We start from the raw sequence: 23581 nt of genomic DNA on the forward strand, positions 1-23581 counted from the left end.
TATTCTGCATCTGCGCAGCCCAACCACATCTGCAGCGTAATCCTGCGCTGGTAGGACAGGATGCAGGCAGTCAATAAAAAGTAGCTTGCCCTCCTACCTAAACAATTTGCCTTCTAATATCACTCTTACGCAGCACAGGAGGAGGAAGAATAAAAAGGACATTAGATTGTTCAAAAACTCTGTACCTTTCTTGTGATTTTATTATTTGGGATCCTGGTTTTGGCTTTCTGATGAGAAAGACAGAGGCAGGTATTGACAGGAAAGGTCCTTCTCAGGAAGGTAAGGTTGCTTGCAACATCCGAAAATGCTGGTATTTCTGCCTCCTTGTTTTACACATCCAGGGGGAGGCAAAGGATGAACGCAGCACTGGGTCACAGCAATCTCACACAACCCAGATCATTATAGTTATTTTATCATTATATACACCATAAAAAGCATGCCAGGTCTTGCTATTAAAACTCACTGTGTTAAGACGTTGGTTGATTCACTTCAAGTGATACTTGATTAACAAAATGTGAAAGCAACATCTGCAAGAAGAGCAAATGTAATGCCACATATGCCTCAGTCAGCAAGACTTCCTATTTTCTCAGCGTTTTTGCTATCAACCTGTATTGCTGTTCCATACCCAGCCAGTTTGGAGCTAAGCAAAGCCTGGAAAGAGCTGTGCCACCTCACAGCGAAGGTCCATCAGACCCGGCAGCGTGGAACAACATGTGGCCATCCAGAGAATAGCACAACCAGAAAATAAGCATGTAATGAAGCTTCTCCAGATTCTACCAATTTGTGGTTTGGGGATTTTCCGAGATGGGGTGGGGAGTGCATGCACATGCGTGCGACCATCAACTTACAGCCCACACTGTAAAGTCTACAGCAAAACAAATTAAAAAAAAAAAACAACTACCCTTCCTCCTTACAGCATCCATCAACCTTTCAGATTTGTGAGAGCTCTGCTTTTCTGGACATCTTCCTAGCCGGCTTCTTAGGCTTCCCACTTTACTCCTAGATATCATGAATTACACTTGAATGTTTTCGGCGTGCCAGAACACTTACTATTTCAATAATGACTTCTCCAGAACTTTTTTTTATTATTATGAATGTAATGTTTCCAAACAACATTCTTGATTGCTAAGACTCAAACAGTATTGCTGTGATAACCCTCTAAGAACCCCATCTCCTCCTGAGTTACTGTTATCCTTGCATTAGCTGGGAGATTTTGAGAAGAAACTGACTCTCAGAAGAATTTTGTTGAAATGAATCGTTATTCACCAGGGCAAATCCAAAGCTAGCTAGCATCCCCTCTGGACAACTAATGGTTCATAGGTTTTCACCAACAGTTGGAGGCAATGACTTGCCAGCATACGTAGCTCTGTTCAAACTATAAATGGTGATATTTGTGATGTCTGCTTGAATCAAATTGTACCTTCTCTGAGATTGTTCGTAATTATGGCAACAACAGTCACAGCTGGGAAAAGAAAATTGTAGTTTATGTCTTTTGTACAGAAAGCGTTTAAATATTTATCTCTGATATATGGCTCTAGAAGAGGCAGCTCTAAGATCTCCTGCTGCACCGTATTGTATCTGACACCTCAGTGTTGAACAGAACATGTGCTTTCATGAGGTATAAAGAGTTACTATTTCCATCACTTTCGGACACTTCATGACTAAAATGCTGGACCCATTATCCTATTATCTAGCAACACACACTGTACATAAGTGAGCAGTTCTACATCCTTGGCCTTGGAGACCTTCTGACAAGATCAAAAGAACCAGATGAAAACAGTGCCAAGGAGCACTTTAAGCTGAGGGGGAAATGATTCATGAAACAACAACAACAAAAGATACCACTTGCAGGCACTGCTCTCTGAGACACTGGCAGGTTAACCTGTCATTTTTTAATGTACATATGTAGTATACGGTGTTATTGTTTTAATATACCACTGCTGCAAACAGATGCAGAACTGGAGATCTCTCTGCATATTGTAGCAAGCAATAGGGGGTTGGACCCCAAAATTCCTTTCAGGCAGTTTTGAGCAGCAAAAAGACCTCATCTGGGTACTATTTTCAGACTAAGACTCTAAAATTTCAGCCATAGCATGCAATGCGTGAGACGGTTGTCATGAAAAACATTCCACATTATAAACTACTACTCTAAAAGCACCAGAGATTCGGCCAGGAATCTAAGCCCCAAGTGATATCAAATGACTTATTATGCTATTTCCTTCTACCAAAGAAATTACATCTTGCAAGAAAAACCAAAACAGATATCTGAAATTAAACAAATTCTGCCTGGCAATTAAGCAGACAGTAAAAGAGCAAAAAGAGGCTGTGAGGAAAGATGGGTTAGGTTTATCCTTTATACTGACACGTTGCTTCCCTTCTTGATCAGCCTGAGAAATATTGCTGTAATCGTCATATCAACGTTTTCTTGCCTTCCAGTAATTATGCCACTGTATAACTGAAGCTCCTGAAACTGATGTAAGCACAACTCCATAAAACATAATAAGAACCCATGGGTGGAAGTTAAAGTAGTGAAAATCAGTCAAGAAATAGAGCATCATTTTTCTTCTTTATCAGAATAATTGACAAGGACTGAGCTAAATCCTCTGTCACTGGCTATCTTTCATTGTGACATTCTTCCAAAAGATAAAGGCACAGATTCAGGGAAGCCCTACAGCTTGAAGTAAAGAAGGGGACAGTCTAGCTAACTGCAACGATACTCTGACTTCACTTGCTAAGAGTAGGTTAAGTACCTGGAAAAACAGTCTAAGTCAAATACCTTACTTTGCAAAAGCTAAATATTTGAAAGTTACCATAGCACCTCAATATTCCCAAGATGTAACACAAGAGGACAGGAGAGGAACTTCTGAAATAGAGCCTCCAAATGCGGTCACCGCAATGCACGCCACTCAACCCTGGAAGGAAGCCGATGGCCACCTTCTTCAGGAGTGCAAGATAACAAATTTTGGGGACAAAATGTCTCTCCCTCAAGCTGGTGGTGCCACACTGAAATTGTTGGCTCTTGATCGGAACTAATAGTAAGCACAGAAATATGAACTGACAAACTGATCATCACTGAACAGCAAGCAGCTCTCCCAGAGGATGTATGAACAAACAGAGCTTTAAGACCAGACAGAATAAGCACAGGGAGGACCACAGTAGCTCATCCAAGCACTTGATGCACATGCCGGGAAGGATACGATGTTGAGAAATTCAAGCCTGATAAATTTCCCACAACTGAGCCAGGAACTGGAGGGCTGGAGGAAGAAAATATTGCTGTCCCTCTCAAGAAGGTATTATATAAAGTATAATCATACATCTAGAGTATTTCACCATCCCCTTTTATTTCACTGTGGCATTTATACCTCTGTGTAAGGTATCACCATTACAGGCTCAGCAGAACACAGTATATCCCTGGAGAAACTGCTCTCCAGACGGTGGTGTTCTCTCACAGGCACTTGACCCGCAAAGACTGACTCATGGGTACAGGGCAGCTCCCAACTTTCTCAACTCTTCAAGCAAACACAGATTGCCCTATCCAAAATCCATAGTTTTATCAGTCATGTTTTCCCCCTTCCTCCCATTTACACACATAAATTGAACCGAGGTTCCAGCTAAGTCAAGTCCTGCCATTACTGGGATGCAGCATTACACTGTGACTCTGTATGAAGAGGTCCATAGCAGGAATCACCTGCACTAGCAATGGGAAGATTTTCCCCCAGAGCATCCAGAGGCAATCCAAGGTGCTTGAAACTCAGAAGGCACAGACCCGTCACACTGCTGTAACAGCAACCTTATCTTGTGCAAGACACTGATCTGCCAGCAAAAAACCCAGCTCAGTTCTTGGTGGAGCACAGACTAATGGGTTGGGAATAGTGAACCATAAAAATAATCAGCACGCACATCTCAATCCTAACAAACCAATGTGTACAGAGCCTGTAAAGTCTCCTCTGAGAGCATCAGTTATACCATATATCTGATTTACATTTTTCAAGGAAATAATTGAAGCTGTTCAGCTTGTTCCAAAGGCCCAACGGGAAGGAGAAAACCCTCTAGACACCTATGTGGCAGCTTTGCAGCAGCATGAGACTAAACAAATGGAAAAACCTAAAATAGGTTGCGACAGTTTATCATTAATCAGTATGAATTACTTGGCAGAATGCAGTATCTTTCAGTGCAACTTAGTGGCACCTTTCCCAAAGAACTAATACAAACATGAGTACATAGCAAGAGACTCAGGGAGCAGGGGAAAAGGGATGTCATCGCTGATTAAGTTGCTGATGGCAAGAAACAAAAAATGAGACAACACAGGGCAGCACCTGTGTGGCTGAAAAACATGACTGGCATGTTCCAGCTACTTCATTTGGCAAGGTTAAATTCACCATGGAAGAGTCATAATCATACTACAAAACGCTAAAGTCTTCTGAATTGCCTCCTTGCAGTCAGGTATCACTTCTCCACCAGTTCTATTTATTCCAGCATTTGCCCAGGACAGGGAGAATATTCTGAACCCTTCCTCTTGTATGCATAAAAGAACATTACTGTTGAATATATGAAGGTATGAGGATGAGAGAGAGAGGCTGGGGGGGGTGGGCAGAGAGGCGCGTTATCTTTATTTAGAGCCAGATATAAATGGAAAACTGCAGACAAAGTTTCCAGCTCAGGCAACCTCTATCAAGCCTACAAAGAAGCCCTTGTGCTGGCAGGTCCTGGCAAAGGATCTAAGCACCCAAACTATTCCATTTTTCCAACTATATGAAATGGTCTAATGCAAAAGATAATTTACGTATATGGATTTGGTGATCCAAACATATAGTAATCATCACAGATTTAGTGAACTCTGATTTGGACTCTTGAATAGCTATCAAAGAAATTTTGCTTTGACCCTCAAAATTGGTTTTCAGAGGTTACATAGATAGCAGCAGACCTCTTTCCTATATTTGTATATGGATATCCTTGTAGTATCTTAGACCCCACCTATGGTTGCCTTTTGCATAAGGTAGTTTTGCATTTACATGTGTCAATAAATACTTAGGTCATTTACTCATTTTATGCATACTTAAAAGGAAGAGACAAGTTCTAGTATGTTTCAAACCATCATTTCCACTGCCATTAGATTTAAACAGAGAAGGTAGAAGGTTCAACAAATGACCAGACTGAAGACCTTGCATTTGCAAGCCTAAAAACACATAACTTCAAACAAAAACAGGCAGAGAAGGTAACTAGAATGAGGAAAAAGCACCAGGCCAAAGTAGTTCAGACGAGTCCCCACCCTGCTGTAATCACCCTCACTATTACTTTTGCCCCAAAGATATACAATAGTCTTTAAATTCTCAAGAAGAGTTCAAAAACCATGTTTGGAAAACAATTTGTGGCAGTTTTGTCATGCTTACGTGTGAAAACCCATGTTAAAATTGCTAACGGTAGCTTACATCTCCCAGCAACTAGAGAAAAGGAGTAAGAATTTCCTTGCATAGTGGTGTTAAAAGATAAACCCACAAACAAGATAAAATTATCCAGATGTTTGAAAGGACTTTGAGTTTGATCAGTGAAAGAAAAAAAAACCCGGAGTGATCTTAGTGAAATTCTCAGACATGAAAATGAAAAATGGATTGTCCCACATTTGCATTGCTCTAATCATTTCACACATTGTTCATTCATGTAAAGAAGGGTATTACCACAAAATCTGGAGCTGTGACAAGATAAGCTTTCCACGGACTGACCACCCACAAATTAGAGAGAGTTAATCATTACTAAAGCTTTGTGAACAGCACTTGTCAAATACACAAGCAATTGCAAACACCTACACAGAACTATCCAGTGCCACAGCATGAAGACAGCTAAATAACAGGTATCAAAAGTCACCTCTGACAACCATGCTTTGAACCAGCCTTGTCATCAGACTTCTGCACATAGTGATAAAGAAGGCTGTCCTGGGCTGAAACCACGACAAAGGCCATTCCATGAAAAGCGTGAGGTTTCAACACTTTAGGTATCACTTCTTCCAAACGTTGTAATGGATAAAGTGTTCTCATGTACTGCAGCATAAACCGCAGTTTAGCTAATCTGATTTGTAGGAAATTCTCTATTCTCTGTCCCAGGCCTTAAGTTTAGTGAAGAAAACAGTAATAAGCTCTTTCTGTCAAATCACAGTAAAATATATTGAACTGACCTTCCACTGTTCCTTGGGAAGCAGTTTCACTATCACGATGTCACCATTCAGGGCTCTGTTGCGAGCAACCACTCCATCAATAAAGATATCGCGAGTCCCATCCTAGTCAAAGAGGAAGAAAAATAAATGCCAGACCAAAACATATTAAATTACAGTTGTTATGAGGTTTAAAACACTGTCATCAAAAAAGACACAAACCCTGGGGAGATAAACATCCTGCAGTTGTGCACAGAAATGAAATGGATTCACCATATGCCTTTCAACACGCAGTATCTTTCAGCAAATAAGCTCTTTTGCATGTATGTGCCAGCACAGCAGTTCCACACTATTTGCATGCTTGCAGGCCTATGATCTTACTGGCATCACGGAGACATGGTGGAATGTCTCGTATGACTGGAGTGTTGGAATGGAAGGGTACAGGCTCTTTGGAAAGGACAGGCAAGGGAGACGAGGAGGGGGTGTCACCCTCTATGTCAATGACCAGCTGGACTGCATGGAGCTCTGCCTGGAGATGGATGAGGAGCCAACCAAGAGCTTCTGGGTTGGGATTAAAGGGAGGACAGGGACAGGTGACATTAGAGTGGGGGTTCGCTACAGGCCACCTGACCAGAAAGACCAAGCAGATGAGGCCCTCTATAGACAGATAGCAGCAGCCTCACATTCACAAGGCCTGGTCTTCACTGGGGGACTTCAACCACCCTGATATCTATTGGACGGACAACACAGCAGGGCATAAGCAATCCAGAAGGTTCCTGGAAAGCATTGATGACAACTTCCTTCTCCAAGTGATAGAGAAGCCAACGAGGAAAGGTGCTATGCTGGACCTTGTTCTCACCAACAAGGAGGGGCTGGTGGGAAATGTGAAGCTTAAGGGCAGCCTTGGCTGCAGTGACCATGAAATGGTGGAGTTCAAGATCCCTCAGGCAGTGAGGAGGGCGCACAGCAAGCTCGCTACCCTGGACTTCGGGAAAGCAGACTCTTGCCTCTTCAGGGATCTGCTTGGTAGAGTACCATGGAATAAAGCCCTGGAAGGAAGAGGGGCCCAAGCAAGCTGGTTGATATTCAAGGGTCATCTTCTCCAAGCTCAGGAGCCACGCATCCCAACAAAGAGAAAGCCAGGCAAAAACACCAGGAGGTCTGCATGGATGAACAAGGAGCTCCCGAACAAGCTCAAACACAAAAACGAAGCCTTCAGAGGGTGGAAGCAAGGACAGGTAGCCTGGGAGGAATACAGAGAAATTGTCCAAGCAGCCAGAGATCAGGTTAGGACAGCTAAAGCCCTGATAGAATTAAATCTGGCCAGGGACATCAAGGGCAACAAGAAAAGCTTCTATAGGTACATGGGTGATAAAAGGAAGACCAGGGAAAATGTGGGCCCTCTCCGGAAGGAAACGGGACACATGGTTACCCAGGAGATGGAGAAGGCTGAGGTACTCAATGACTATTTTGCCTCAGTCTTCACCGGCAAGTGCTCCAGCCACACCACCCAAGTCACAGAAGGCAAAGGCAGGGACTGGGAGAATGAAGAACTGCCCACCATAGGAGAAGATCAGGTTCAAGACCATCTAAGGAACCTGAAGGTGCACAAGTCTATGGGACCTGATGAGATGCATCCGCAGGTCCTGAGGGAACTGGTGGATGAAGTCGCTAAGCCACTATCCATCATTTTTGAGAAGTTGTGGCAGTCCAGGGAAGTTCCCACTGACTGGAGAAGAGGAAACATAACCCCCATTTTTAAAAAGGGAAAAAAGGAAGACTCAGGGAACTACAGGCCAGTCAGTCTCACCTCTGTGCCCGGCAAGATCATGGAGCGGATCCTCCTGGAAACTATGTTAAGGCACATGGAAAATAAGGAGATTATTGGTGACAGTCAACATGGCTTCACTAAGGGCAAATCATGCCTGACAAATTTGGTGTCCTTTTATGATGGGGTTACAGCATTGGTGGATAAGGGAAGAGCAACTGATGTAATCTACCTGGACTTGTGCAAAGCGCTTGACACTGTCCCACACAACATCCTTGTTTATAAATTGGAGAGACATGGATTTGATGGATGGACCACTTGGTGGATAAGGAAGTGGCTGGATAGTCATACTCAAAGAGTTATGGTCAACGGCTCAATGTCCACGTGGAGACCACTGATGAGTGGTGCTCCTCAGGGGTCAGTATTAGGACCAGTGCTGTTGAACATCTTTGTCGGTGACATGGACAGCGGGATTGAGTGCCCCCTCAGCAAGTTTGCCGACAACACCAAGCTGTGTGGCCCGGTCGACACGCTGGAGGGAAGGGATGCCATCCAGAGGGACCTTGACAGGCTTGAGAGGTGGGCCCATGCGAACCTCATGAGGTTCAACAAGGCCAAATGCAAGGTCCTGCACATGGGTCAGGGCAATCCCAAGGACAAATACAGGTTGGGCGATGAGTGGATTGAGAGCAGCCCGGAGGAGAAGGACTTGGGGTGTTCGTTGACAAGAAGCTCAACATGACCTGGCAACGTCTGTTTACAGCTCAGAAAGCCAGCCATATCCTGGGCTGCATCAAAAGAAGTGTGACCAGGAGATCGAGGGAGATGATTCTCCCCCTCTACTCTGCTCTCGTGAGACCCCACCTAGAGTACTGTGTTCAGCTCTGGGGTCTCCAGCATAAGAAGGACATGGACCCATTGGAGTGAGTCCAGAGGAGGGCCACGAAGATGATCGGGGGCTGGAGCACCTCTCCTATGAATACAAGATAAGAGAGTTGGGGTTGCTCAGCCTGGAGAAGAGAAGGCTCCAGGGAGACCTTATTCGGCCTTTCGGTACTTAAAGGGAGCTTACAAGAAAGCTGGAGAGGGACTTTTTACAAGGGCATGTAGTGATAGGACAAGGGGTAATGGCTTTAAACTGAAAGAGGGTAGATTTAGATTAGATGTAAGTAAGAAGTTCTTCACTGTGAGGGTGGTGAGGCACTGGAACAAGTTGCCCAGAGAGGTTGTGGATGCCCCACACCTGGAAGTGTTCAAGGCCAGGTTGGATGGGGCTTTGAGCAGCCTGGTCCAGTGGAACCAGTGGAAACCCCCCCCATGGCAGGGGGCTTGGAACTAGATGATCTTTAAGGTCCCTTCCAACCCAAACCATTCTATGAGTCTATGATTCTATGATTCAAAACAGAGCCAAGCCTTCAAGATGTATCGTCTGCAAGCTCTGCTGAGTTCCTCTACAGTTACTCTTGGGAGTGGGTAGAGAGTTTTCTGCAGTCACAGCTCTTCACACATTCAGTTCCCAACTCAAGCACTCAAAGCTATTGCTCAGAACATGTTTACAAGGCAGTCTCTGCAAAGCACCCCATGCAGAGCTGCCTGCTGTCTCCTGGTGAGATGGGAAAGCAGGGAGATGCAGCTCCAGGATCAGCAGTCAGTCGGTGAAGGTGGCCTGGAGAGTGGCTGGGGATGCAGTCTCTTTTTTTAAAATGAGTTAACACCATATATTCTGCATTTGGCACAACTAATGTTAGAAGAGATTCCAAAAAATGATGACTACAGATGCCAACTGCAAGCCAGAAGATCTTTTACTGTAACAGACATGTTAGGACACCTTCTCTCAATACTCTGGGTTAACATCCTTGCACAAGAGCCTCTACTAATTGTACGCACTATGATTATCCATCCCAGACATGTTTGGCATTCAGATAATCTAGATTTAGCTTGGAAGATTTTCTTCATGGGGTGAAAAAAGATGAAGTTTCCTGAAGATGCCAACACAAAGGTTTTAGTTTTTAAAGGATTGCCAGTTTTGTCTTCTTTTTTTGCTAATTATTGAGTGCTCTTGCTGCTTTCATTTCTGTTTCCCCATAATTCAGCATATGAAAAATTCCATGTGTCTGTTTATAGTGCCATGAATGTGTCAAACAATGTGACCATTTAGTATCAACATGAGCAGTCAACAGTTTTTCTAGAGAGCTATCTTTGCATAGTTTTGAGGTACATAAAAAGAGGATGAGCTTCTTTAGATTACTACTTCATTGTCTTTCAATGAAAAAAACAGCCTCACATGAATTAAAATCTTAATCACAACTTTAGTTGCTTCTCAGATACACACTCCCGAGTCTCATATGCTTGAGTACATCCAATCAGAACTACCAGTGTGCTCAGTCTCCAAGAAAAACTTCTTTTATAACCTGAAAACATGAAGGCCTAATATCACATAAATATCTTTCTCTGCTTAGATACCAAAACAATAAAACGGCAGAACCCTGCCATGATGTGAAACTAAGGCTGTCCTCCAAGAGACCAAATTACTCTTAGAAAGAAAAGCAGCAGCAGCTCAACAGCTGTGTGAAAGCTGCCTCCCATGACAAGATGCAGAAAAATTGCAAAGCCTCTTGGACCAACATAATTCAAATTGGAAACTGTTCTTTTCAAAAAGCCAGATTTTTTACACATGGTCTTATTCCTCATTTCTCCCCACCCTCTCTCTTCTGCCCCAACTCTTTACCTAAATGCACCACATACATAAAAAGAAAAGTTCAAAGTCACTTTTTAAGAAAAATGCCGCCTTTTTTTTTTTTTTGCCTGTACCTGTAGCTGCTCTGCGCTGCAGGACACAGGCTGGCATTCACGATAATTTATTTGTTCTACACTTTTTTCCTTCTCTCCTGTGTCCAAGAAAACACAAGGCAGACCCTTTCCCCCACCCCCTGTAAAGATGCCTGATGTGTCACACCACCTAGTTAAAGCTGCATCTCCACACTCTGCAAGAGTCTTGTCTTGAATTGCACTGTCACCCCAAACAATATACATATACATTATATATATACATACACACTTATGTGTGTATGCACACCTATTTTACAGCAGTTAATTTCAATTCCTGCAACAAAGCTGTAATTAGGAAATTGCTGTCAGTTTGGGTTTTGCCTCCAAAGAGAAACATTTCTATATCTTGAGCTGCAGGCTCATGATTGTTGGGTGAACTTAAGCACTTCCAAGAACACTTGTGCATCCCACTTCTTTCCTTCAGCATCCCCTACTCTGCACAGCTAGCACTTCAGATTACTAATGCAATTAAAATGGCACCAAATCACAACAGAACACTATCACTTGCAAAGTCTCAGCTGCCCCTGGGGTGCATATACTGCGTTGGCCGCAACGGCTTCAAGACTTCTGCAGCCGCCTCCAAGGAGTATGGGGCTTTTCCTGCTCTGTGGCCACCTGTGAATGTCACCAGCAGTGCTCTCTATCCCCCTCTGACAAGAGGGAGATCTGCAGTGTTTTCATCTGCTCTGGAAGTGTCTTCCACAACCACAGCACAGCCACAGTCACTCCATCACTCGTGCTCACCAGTATAATTCTTCACATTGACAATGTCGTCATTTCAAACCACACTACTGTGTGCAGGGAAGACACGAGATGTGAGGCAGAGATTTAAATGCTCAGGTCCATTCTCTGGGTAGCTTTCAAAAGAAAGGCCCTCAGCCTTCCCCTCAACTCTTCATGCAACAATGAGACAAGCAAACAGAGCACATTTGCAGCAAGAAACACCCTGGGACTTCTGGTGTTAGAAGGTGAACAGCTGTTGCATTTGAACTCCATGAAGCGATAGCCAAGTCAGAGCTGAAGAGAAAGGGGTACAATGCCCTAGTCAACAGCAGGAGAGAAAGGGTGATTTTTCACAGCTGCAGCTTTTGCAGCATCTGGCAATGACAGTAAGTCTTGCAGAACATGAAGGCTGCAAACCCTCCATTATGGCAAATAATGTTATACGAAGGATAAGTTTCCTAAGGCATCTGTCTTAAAGTGAGGACTGTGTCCACACCAGCCAGAGTCATCTTCATCCAGGTGTTGATACTGCTTCTTACCAGGGACAAGGCTGGTTCTGGTATTCAGCTCCACAAAGGGCAGAAAAGTAGAAAAATAGCTGAGATAACAAATCTTAGCTAACCCTCCCTACTGTATGTATTCCTGCAGGCAGAACACCGAGCAATTGACTGCACAAGGCAACAGCCGGACACTAGGGGTGATAAGGGGTAAAGCTTCACATCCAATTAAACTCACGTGAGTAGCTGGATTTCTCATTTAACCTTGCATTTTGTAATTTCAGAGAATATGTTTAACAGCTTACACTTACCACACCTACAAGGACACCTGTAAAGGAAGGATCACAGTTCCTTACACACACAGTTTCACTTACACACACAGTGCTGCTCTACTGATGTACCAGAGAGCTGCTCTGTACTTCTTCCTCTAGTTAATCTACTTTGTGCATCCCTGACCTTCCTCCACCCCTGTAATGCCAGCCTTCTCTAACAAAGTGGGCTCCAAAATGTTATCCCAAATCAACAATGTGAACTGACAACGCCACAAATTTCAAGACTTTCAATCCAAGCCCCAAAGCAATAGAACTGTCAGTAGCAGGGACAACAAAAGAGTCACTGTTTCACTGTCTCAAGGCAGGCTCTGCCTTCTCTCCCCCACACCAACAAAATGTTTCAAATATGAAACTTTCTCTCATTAACAGTAACATTTTGACCAAGTCAGTTCCAGACAAAAAGCTCTGGCTGTGCCAGCTGTGAGGTCACCTTCCCTACTGGAAGTCCCTGAAATTGCAAGAGCCCTTCTTTTCTGTCAAAATAAGGAAAGACGAGAGAAGAGGTGCAAACCAGTCCCATGTGACAGAAGGACATCCCAAGCCAACCAAGACACAGTCCGCGCAAAGGCGGGCACATGAAAAGGAATCACGCATATTATTTCTGGAATGACTTTTCAAATTAGCTCATGCAGCAGATCGAAAATGGAGAGCATATTTGTTTAGGGAAGATTAACTTAAATCAGTGGAAAATCTATAAAACCTCTGCAGCCATAAACCAAGGGTTTCCGATTACGCTATCTGGTGGTCCTCAAACCTGACTTCAGCTGGCTTCTGTGGGACCCAGCAGTATCCCCAATTTCAGCACAAGCTAAGTAAGTAGTTCTCTGAGGTATGAAAAAGCAGAATTTGTTTGGGAATATTTGATTTAAAAGAAAATCTAGATCATGTTCATTTATTCCAGCTCATTCACCTCTGAGTGACCTTTCGTGCACAGCATAACTCCTATCTTAATGCACCTTTACTTATGAACTTTAAAGCATTATAAAATTACACTTACTGGAGATGGAATGAAGGCTTCATGGTACTTCTTAGGATTTATTCTCAAGGGTCCCTTAAAAAAAAGAGAAGGAGAAAGATTATGCCTGAATCTTATTAATTTTATATAACATCAGTTAAATTAGAGAGCTGTGGGTAATATATCTACTGTGAAACATGAGAGATACATCTAAATTTCCATTATACATTTCAAGTCTTGACAACTTAGCATCCGAGCAATTTCAAGCCAAAAGGCAGTTTCATGATAGGCTTAAGCTGATCTACTACAGTCTGTCATCGAAGAGCTGTTGAATCATTAGTTGTTGCTACTGGGTGAACTGAAGACCTCTTGTTCCCTTCACACATTTTCTGATGAGCATCCACCAACTTCATTAACAAACAGACAATAGAAACAATTTGGTTTGCTTTGTTTTGGAAAAGCAGAATGTTGGTTTTGCTTATTTTGGAGGACAGGAGGAAAGAGGAAGAGCTGACCTGCTGAGCTTACATGGCAGCAGGTATCAGCCTTATGGGGCTTTGGCTGCTTAGGCTGTTCCTGCAAACAGACAGTAGCAGTAACTCTGTGATAAAGCACATTCCAAAGAAGAATCAAAAGGATTTTCCAAAAACAAACATTGAAAGTCTACAGGATTAAATTCTCTTTAAACATGTTTAAAGTCAAACTATCTTAAATACATTTGAAACTCCATGGTCTATCTATTTCTGCTTTGTCACCTGCCAACTCAAAGCTCAAGCCACCTGCAACAAATTTGTATCACCCCTCCAAAGTAAATCAAGGAGTTTTGCTGCTTGCGCTCAGGTCCATCCAAGAGAAAGGGAGAGCCAACCAAGGACTTACAAGCTATGCAGCAGTGCTGTTCCCATCGCAAGAGGGTCCTGGGAATTGTGATTCAGGTGACTGCAGTTAAAACTGAGAGCATTTTATACTTATGGAAATACAACTAGGTATCTGCCTTCAGACAGGCTTCTGCTTTGAGCTGAAACTTTAAAACTTTCTCCACTTGTGTATTTGAAATAATGTTGGCCAATTTGTTATACGAACAGATTCCATCTGTTTGCACTTCTGTGTTAAGCAATCATAGGAACCTCTCACAGGAATTGCTTCCTTAAAAATTTACTGCAGCATATAATTTTTTTATGTATTCTGGGAAACACTCAGACGATAGGAAAATAAAACTGATTACATGTGAAAGTTTTGCTGCCTTGAAGAAGAATTTGGAGATTTATGAAGGTTTTCCATTGTTTTTATTTGCTTAAGTTTGGAAATACCAGTACCATATATTCTATATTCTTTAGGCATTATTTGAATACTTTGCTGCGATGTCTTATTTTGTGCCTTATGTAAGTCGTATTAACAAGCACACTAGCCACATGGCAGGCACAAACCAGGACAACGGCACGAAAACAAAGATGACCCACTGGGGATACTTTCTGCTTAGGCAAAGTGAGAGCTAGCTTGCTGTCATCAGCCTCTATTAGCACTGGTACCCACTGATGGAAAACTCTCAATGGTCTTTTTTCTCCCCTTACTTCCCAGAATCAGCCATCAAAAACAATACACTGTGCATAAAGGAAGCTGCTATGCAGAGGAAGGAAAAAATGAAAAGGGATGGTTGCTCTGCTTGACAACGAGTCAAACAATTCCCATACCAGTATCTACCCACCAGCACAAAGCAGATGAGGGGATATCCTGTGTTACTCTTCAGAATCCCCTTGAATAGTTTGGGACATCTGTCAATCAGCCAGGTGCAAACGTCCATTATGTGCGTGAAAAAACAGGGTTTGTGTCCATGGCCCAGAAGGCACCAGAGCAGCTACATGCACATGGATGCCCAGCTCCAGCAAACACACAGAGGAGCAAAGTGTTACCATGTTTACCATGCAGCAGGTTTCTCTACATTTTATATGCACTACCTAATTATGATCAACATTAGAATTCTTACGTCAAGGAGCATTAAAATACTTCAGCTCTTTCCTTTAAGCAAGGAACTCCCAAAATTTATCTTAGAAAGCAGATGGGCCCTATTATCTGTGCCTATGAAAATCCTATTTACAATGTTGTACATTTCACGCTGTGATATCATATCTGGAACCAGTCACTCTCCCCATCTGCAACGAACAACTGTTCTCATATGTGTATTAGGGGGTGAGGATCTGGCTGCAGAGTCTCATGATGTCACACTAATGTTGTATTATTTTACAATTGCTTGCAACTAATAGCTGCTATATTTATCAGTGTTTTTATGTCAGCAGGGCCTTTGTTTTGAAAGGGAAGAGAAAGGTTTGCAGGAAGGTTTCTAAAACACTTTCGGATGATTCAAGTCAGCTTCGCACATACTTGCCAAAAAAGTTTCTAACCTTATTGAGCTTCCCCAGCAAGATACATAAAGGTCATGATTTCTCAAGTTGCTCTGCTAGAACCAGGGCAGGCAATACTCAGACTAAACTTCAAGCATCTCAAATCAAGCAGTTTATAACAGTTATCATAACACATATGCCTAGACTCATTTGTATGTATGAAACACCAAAGAAGGTCAGGGTTCAAGTATCTGCTTGCTACCAAGGCCACCTTTGAAAAAACAATCCATGAAAATTAGGGAAACCCCAGCCTTCATACCCACAAAAGAACAGCTTTCCAAGAAAAAACACCCTCTTAACAGCAAAGCAGGCTCTGCACCTCTGTATGCTGCACACTCTCGCTCTGCCTGAACCCAGCAGCCCTGCAGGGAGGGTCTGAGAGACACTGGAGGCATGGAGCAGACATGAGTTTCTGGCTGATGCTTCACAGGATGATTATGGTCCCTTGGGTCAATGTTCCTTAATACATAACCTGACTTCATCTGTTGTGTATAGCCAACACCATCCGCTTACGTAACTACGCAGAAGTTATTCAATCTTGTTTGCCTTCAGATCGGCCGATGTGATTCCAACCAACCTGATACGCTTGGTGTTTCCTCATTGCAGACAGTTTTACAGGTGGGTAAGTGGGAAGTCTACACAATCCTAAGCACCTGAGCTCAGATCCCCTTTCTTATGGGAGGACACTTCTGCACACATTGCATTATTAAATGAATCCAGGAATCCCACAGGGCATACTTCTCCATGCTACTTATCAAAAACTGAGTTATGTCAGATACAGTACCAGAGGCCATTAAGACTAATATTATTGACAGACGTCAGCACCCATAAAGATAACACTTTTGTTCTTCCTGATCTAGAACTGCTTAATCTTCATGGTACTCATGTTTCATCTGAGCAATCTCCACGTCTGCCAGTAGTTTCCATGGGTAGAGCTTTCAGGAGCATTTAATTGCGTAGCTGTATTGTCATGGACCAGCAAGACCCTCAGAGTTCATGGCAGGGGTCTCTCTAATGGATCTCTCAAGTTCTCACACAAATATATGCAGATCCAGTGTTTCCAGGATGCTCCAGGGGACGGCCCCTGCTCAGAGTCATGCTTCTGTCTGGCTAGCACTCAGGTTTGCTCAGGACTGTAAAACTCAGACCAATAGGTTTGTTCTCCTCTTCCACAGGCTCTTGTGGAGCATTTCTGCAGGTTACCAGGCCAGAGCAATGCCCTGCTTTTGGGGATTAACACAACAAGTATTTGTTCACTGTGTCTCTTGCCATTGTACAGAACAGTGCTGAGTATTTGCCCATTCCCTAAAGTTACTTTCAGGATCTCACCTATTCTGCTTGAGACTGCAATGATGAATGGTCTTGATGAGATCATAAGGATGAATGAGCTGAAGATGAGAGATACAGAGCAAGGATGCCCATGATCAGACACTCAGCCCTAAATGATTAAATCCAGCTTCTACAGCCTCAACTGTTTCCCTGCGATGTGGAACTGGATGAAAGGAAAACAGCCTAAGAAAGCACATATGACTCCTCCAGTTACGCAGCACATGACCTGGAGTAGACACTACGCATTTACAAGAATTAGGGATTCTTTTGCCAGAGAGCATGCAATCACAGGTCCTCCGGGACTCAGCATTTCAATGGGATTCTCAGGTAGTAGTCATAGCCTGATGTGCCTCATCTGCAGCTGCACTCGACCTCATAGACAGTCTACACACGCTGTACTTAATGCTATCAGGCTGCATCACCAAAAATGGGTGACAAAAACACTCCTGAAGGTAAGGCAGAAGCTTTAGTTGCTGCCATATGTCACTGCAGCCATGGGGGGAAGTCACAGCTTGAAGCTCCCATCTCTTCCTACACCATTTGTTTCCCATTTGAATGTCTCTGACAGTCTTTAAAAAGGCACTGGCCTAAGGTCTGGGTAGCCCAATGGACCACTCTGATCATCAGCAGGGATATGCCGCATAGTCATTTTTCTGAAGGCTAAGACCTCATCAGATTGGTCTTCAGGATGGAATCAGGCAATCTTATATGTGAAATCCTTATCGCACCTCCAGAAATTATGCCATTATACTATTATACAAGAATTACTATACGATTGTAACAAGAAATCAGACAAAAAGTGAGGTGATGCCATTTGCAACTTCAATGTACTGATGAAAGTAAGTATCACAACCTCACCAGCGGTACAACACTAATTAAATGGCACCAGTGTGTATTTGGGTAAATGATGCCTCAGCCTGAGTGTCTGTCATGCCCTCACTGACTTCCACCTGCCTTTCTTCCGCAGCCTGGGATGCCAGGTGTCTCCCGAAGAACTTTACACCATGTTGAGGACTGTACTACAACAGTGGTTCTAAGACCTCTTCTCCTACTCCTCAGTGAACCTCAGCCTTGCCTGCCTTTATGCAAAACTCCTTCCGAGATCCAGCTACCCACACACATGGCAGGTCCACCCCCACACCTTGCTAGATATTCAGAGAACTGCTGCCAAATTATGGCTGCAGTTTTGCTGCTCCAAATGGAATCACAAAGTCCGATCTTTGATCTTTAGAATATGTAAAACGAGAACATGCTTATTGCTAGCTGTTCAAGGCAAATAACCATACACACATGTGCAAATGATTTTCTGTACCTTGCTGGGCTCTTCGGCTCCATCTACTATCTGTGCCTTACTTCAGTAAACCATACACCGTCATCAGTGGCTGGGTCAGCCCTATGACCTTAGGGGAGTGCAAAGAAAATTATGCAAGCTAATCAAGGGTCCACTACCAGTGCCTGGCCATTTGACATTAATTTAACCAGTTGCATCATAGTTCATAGCAGGTTATTGCAACGCCCTGGTAGGCACAGCCCTTTGAGACCCCAGGGACCACAGCATTACCTGCACCATCACTCTCCCTTTTTTTTGTGGGAGGGACACTTCTGGGAGTTGATAGATTGGAAAAAGAAGAGTAGATCTGGAAGTGGAGGTGTCTGCACCTCATTGCTGAGGATTAATGAACATCTTTGTGAGGAATTTCAGCGAGAAGTATCTTGCTAAGGGCATTCATTTTTACTTACACTGACAAAGACAGAGGCTGCCAGCACTTGCTGTGTTTTTGAGCATCATTTGTAAAAGCAACTGTCTCCACAGTAATGACTATCATGGCTACCAGACCATCCAACCAGAACGCTGCAATTCATCACAAGTGTGGATCAGGAATTTTACAGAACATGCAATCAAACCAAAAACTGTGCTTCAGCTGAACATAAAAGATTTCATTCAACTTCTAGAACCTTCGGAGAAAGGGAAAAAAATCTTCCTTTAGCACCTACAAGTGGTACATCGATTCCATGTCATGCAGCCAACTGACATTGATTTCCAACAACTGCCTGTGATTTCCACAGACTTATCACAAGAGCATGGACATTGTATGTTCCAGGCACCTGAATTAGCTCTCCCCTTTTCAGTCCTGCTGAAACATCTTCTTTTAACATGTAGGCTTCAAATATACTCTTCTTCCTCCCTCGAGTGGGTTTATTTATATTCTTTCTATCGCCTGATGTTGGGACAGCAGCATAGGGTCCTCCTGTAAACAAAAATTCAGAACTGTTATCTTGCCCACCAAACCCGCCTATATATCTTAACAGCAGCTGTACAGAGGCTTTGTATTCAAAGTTGAACTTCTGAGAACAGTTTGCCTAGAAATACTGGCACCCAACTTCAGAGCACTGAAAAGCCTGGAATAATCATGTTTTACAAATAATCAACAGTCTTTTACAGCTCATTTTAGAGTTAAGAGCATTCATGCCAGCCCATCCTTTAATAGTGCTGAGCACGTGCTTCAAGGCAGCTTATTCCTGAAGCATGTACGCACTCTGCTTTAATACCTCTGGGAGTTCCCAGTTGTCTAGGATTTATTCTGCTGTCTGAATTGTTCATTGTTTCTGTCTGCGATTCAGAGAGTTGCCTCTTCCTATCGAAGTTCTGGGGAGTTCTTGCAGATTCAGAGTTGTTTCTGGTCCTTGCAAACCCTCTCTTTTCTGCACCTGAAATCAAACACAGGTTTGAAATAACAGTGGAGGGAAGAGAAACCCATTGCCAGCTTGTGGTCCTGGTGAAACTCATGGTCTGCAGTACTTCAGTACAAGTCACAACTGCGAGTCATGCTCTTTATCCAAAAGAAACGATGTCTTCATTAGTTCATTTGTAATCTGTTGGCTCTTTGTGCCTCTTAATCCACCACTAACTTATTTTAGCATAAATAAAACTCTGGAAATTACGATACTAAAGTTGGATACAACCCTTCCAAAATCCTGGGAAATTCATTACAGCATATAAAATGTGAAATTGTTAAACTGTTTCCAAAGCCTCCACCCCATTAAGCCCCCAAGTAGTGAGAAAATATAACTTCCCTACAACTTAATTAAGTAGTTCAGGAATCAAGGAGAAAAAAAAAAAAAAAAAAAAATCTCAACAACCCTCTCTGGAGTAATTAACTTTTAAGCTACCAGAGGCAGCACGGTACACAACGACACCACAAAGAAATGCCAAGGCTCCAAATGTCCAGCCTGCTCAGAATAGGCCATGATCATACAAAAATATTCTGCAAAGACTCACCCCTTACTTCCCTGCCATCACCTCAGCCCCTTCCCTACAGCCAGGAGAGCAAGCAGCAGCTTCCAAAGCGTATGCCAACGCTGTTCCATGGATCAGCACATTGGAATGCAACCCAGCGCCGTGCAGCTGCCCTCTTGGCCCTCCACCTGGATACTGAACATGTCATCACAGCTTTGCCTTCCAGCCCCTCCTGGCTACGCTCCCTGGGTACAAGCTTGTACCTGCAAGTCAGAAAATGTGCAATGCCAACTTATTTGCTATGGGGCTATCCAAGTTACAAGGCAAATTTTTACATATGGTATCCTTCACAAACGAAATCACAGATTGCTTCATAGAATTAAACTGCAGCAGCGAGGAAAAAAATGTTTTAAAAGCTGTACTTAAGCAGAGATCTTTAAAAATACGGTACAATAAGAGAAAACTGCTACTTTACCCAGTCACAGACAAAAAGCAACTTCCATATATAACAACAGGCAAATCAGCAGGAGGAGGGAGGGATCCTCCCAGTTCAGGAGAGGAGACACCAAGACAGGCAGAGGAACAACTCAAGGTGCTGGCTCAGACCAGCCCATGAAGAGATTAAATACCACAGCAGTGTCTCCAAACAAGATGCTGAAATGAAGAGGGCACCTCTGTTTTCAGTGACGATAAGGATAAGGGCAATGTCGTTCGGCCTCTTTCTACATGATCAAGCTTTTCATACTCTGCACATGCTCTCAGGGAGGAGACTGTCCGAGGGAGGTTGCAGTAGTAACACAGCAAAAATGCAGCCGCAAATTTAGGTTTCAACTGATGCAAACGAGGCAATACTACTTGTATGGACCTCATGATGAGATGGAACTAAAATTAACTGATTTGCAAATGCCTAATGAACTGATTTGCAAATGCCCTAAGGGTCAAGAAATTAAGTTCAAAAAAAGACACCAAAAGTAAAATTATGGACTAGAAAGATCTGAGCAGAATAACTTTTCAATTGGCGACACGGTTTGCTCTGGGTAGGGTTTTCAGAGGCATTCTGGTGAAGGAATCTGACTTAAACTGCAACAGGCGGGATCTTAGGAACACTATTAAAAAAACAAGGCACTAGGCTGATCACTCAGAGAGGTCACACAATCTGCTTCGTTGGAGGTTCTTAAAAATAGGTGAGACAGATGTCTGCCAGAGTTGGTCTAAAAAGAGTAGTTTTTTCCTTGAGGTAGTGAAATGGATTACACAAGCTCGTAAGGTTCTCTAAAGTCCTTGTTTCTATGACAGCAAGTCACAGAAAATACTACTATGAATTAAAGAACCTGGGATAAAAAGGAGGCTAAATCTTAACATGTAATTAAGAAGGAGCTGAAAAAAAAGAAAGCAGAAAAAAAAATTTCTAGTGAGTTTGGAAGTGAGCTGAGAGCCAGAATCAGGCACTGCAGAGCAGAGCTGCCCCAGCACTTGCCATGGCCATTGGTTCAGAAAGTTTGGGGCCACTACTGCCAAAAATAATGCACAGCAACAGCAAAGGGTGGAGAAGCACCTATCCGTGCCGAAAGGTAGACATGCAGAGAGGCACTTGCATGTTTCCAACACTTAAGCCTTTGGCTTGCTCTCCAGCGGGATTTTTCATCTGCTCAGACTCAGACACCAACTCAAAGAAAAAATTTACTCAAATGAACAAACACTGCTTCCACATAGCTGGCTTGCAAGCCAGTTTACACACAGCCACTTTGGATAAGTATTTGACCCCATTGGCCCTGACATTTATGGCTAAACAAAACCACCCCTGTTACAAAGCCACAGACAACTGTCACAATTAGCATTCAACTGGAACACATCAAATTCTGCATGACTGTAATTTCTTGTATTTCTCCTTTTAAAAGAAAGAGAGCTAACTACAGGTTGCCATCTGTTTCAACTAGATTCAATATTTGCTTCTGTAATGCACCTGGTCCCCTAAAACTGGAAGTTAGAAATACTTCTCATGATGGGCTTTCCTGCTGTCGCTGCTGCCCAGCATTAATATTCTGATGGATTAACAGACATCATTCCACAAAGCAAACTGTAACTTGACTACCCTATAGACAGCATAAGATATATTGAGACTATCCTTTCTGAAATAACTGCTACCACAAACTTAGTTAAACTCTATTCCAGCACCAGGTATGTCAGAAGTCTTACTTTTTCTGTGATGTTACAGTCATGTGATTTGTAAGATATAACAAAATCTCTTACGGTAAGATGTTACACAAAATAATAACACATTCTAGGCATTAAAATAATCAATGACTAAATAAATCAATAAGTAAACAAATATAATAAAAAAATTAAAAATAACTTCAGTAGAAGGGAGACTAAAGTACAGTGACTGAGGTGAGGTTGGTTGATATATCGTAATAGGAGGCTTGAAGCAACCACAATGCATCAAACACACCTGCATGTGCAGAACCACTCAAGCTTGAAACGCAGAGCAATTCTAATGCAAGACACATAAGTATTCGCAACACACAGCAAATGCAACATGTTTGGGTATGTTTATCTGGCTGCACAGATGATGTAGAGCTGCTCTCTGTGGATGCAGCCACCACTTCCCTGGGATTTCTAGATGTTCTGTAATTTCCAATGGGAAATAATACAGGAGTAACAATTTGAGGAAAAGTGATTGACTGTTCATTACTTTCAAGTCCTCTGGAGGGAGACTTGGGTTGTAAAAACCCCAACACCTGTATCAGGCAAGGAGGCTCCCTACAAAGGTGACAGCGGGACACCTAAACAGGACTAGCAATTCCACACATAGAGCAGGGAACCCCTTCAAACTAGCCAAGGGGAAGCACTTGTGGGAAGTAGAAACACACAACTCCCACCTCCACAGGTAGAGAGGCATGAAAAGAAAAGTGGGTGGCATTCATGGGCTTTCGGAACAGTCCACAATCAGCCACTCGCTTTTATTCTTAATAATGGGCACCGGGAAAAGGAGCAGAAAGGATGGAGCCGGGGGCTGGCTCCAGCTCAGCAGTCCGGTCCAGCATCTGGCATGCAGGCAGCAGCAGCTGGTTGAGCTCCACTGGAAGGAGAGCACTGGAGCTCAATCTAGAATCCAAACCATCACACTTCATCTCCGTCACAACAACAATGACATCACACAATGGCACATTTTGGTCTTGAAACCTAAGTACCTATTAATCTTTTCTTATTTTGGAAAAAAAAAATGCATGCAAGCACCTTCCCGGAATAATTGATCTGGTTTACAGTAAGAGAGGAGGCTAGATGTTTTAAATCAGCTTATTTTGACATAATTTATACAAAATCACTCTATAGTTTAAGTTTTGAAAAGCACTGCATTTAATTAAA

At 43.0% G+C, this 23581-nt stretch overlaps 1 protein-coding gene across 1 annotated transcript in view; it reads right to left on the bottom strand.

The window, feature by feature from the left end:
* The window catches only part of DIS3L2 (DIS3 like 3'-5' exoribonuclease 2), a 197270-nt gene that overhangs the window by 158223 nt on the left and 15466 nt on the right, over positions 1-23581 (bottom strand). Inside the window, exons 4-7 of the mRNA XM_041126654.1 lie at positions 19528-19686; positions 19084-19226; positions 13292-13345; positions 6170-6271 (exon numbers count right to left, since the gene is read on the bottom strand). Of these exons, the coding sequence (XP_040982588.1) occupies positions 6170-6271; positions 13292-13345; positions 19084-19226; positions 19528-19686 (458 nt within the window). The remainder of the gene's footprint in view (positions 1-6169; positions 6272-13291; positions 13346-19083; positions 19227-19527; positions 19687-23581) is intronic.

The sequence above is a fragment of the Aquila chrysaetos genome, chromosome 10 (assembly GCF_900496995.4).
Source record: "Aquila chrysaetos chrysaetos chromosome 10, bAquChr1.4, whole genome shotgun sequence".
Taxonomy (NCBI): domain Eukaryota; kingdom Metazoa; phylum Chordata; class Aves; order Accipitriformes; family Accipitridae; genus Aquila; species Aquila chrysaetos.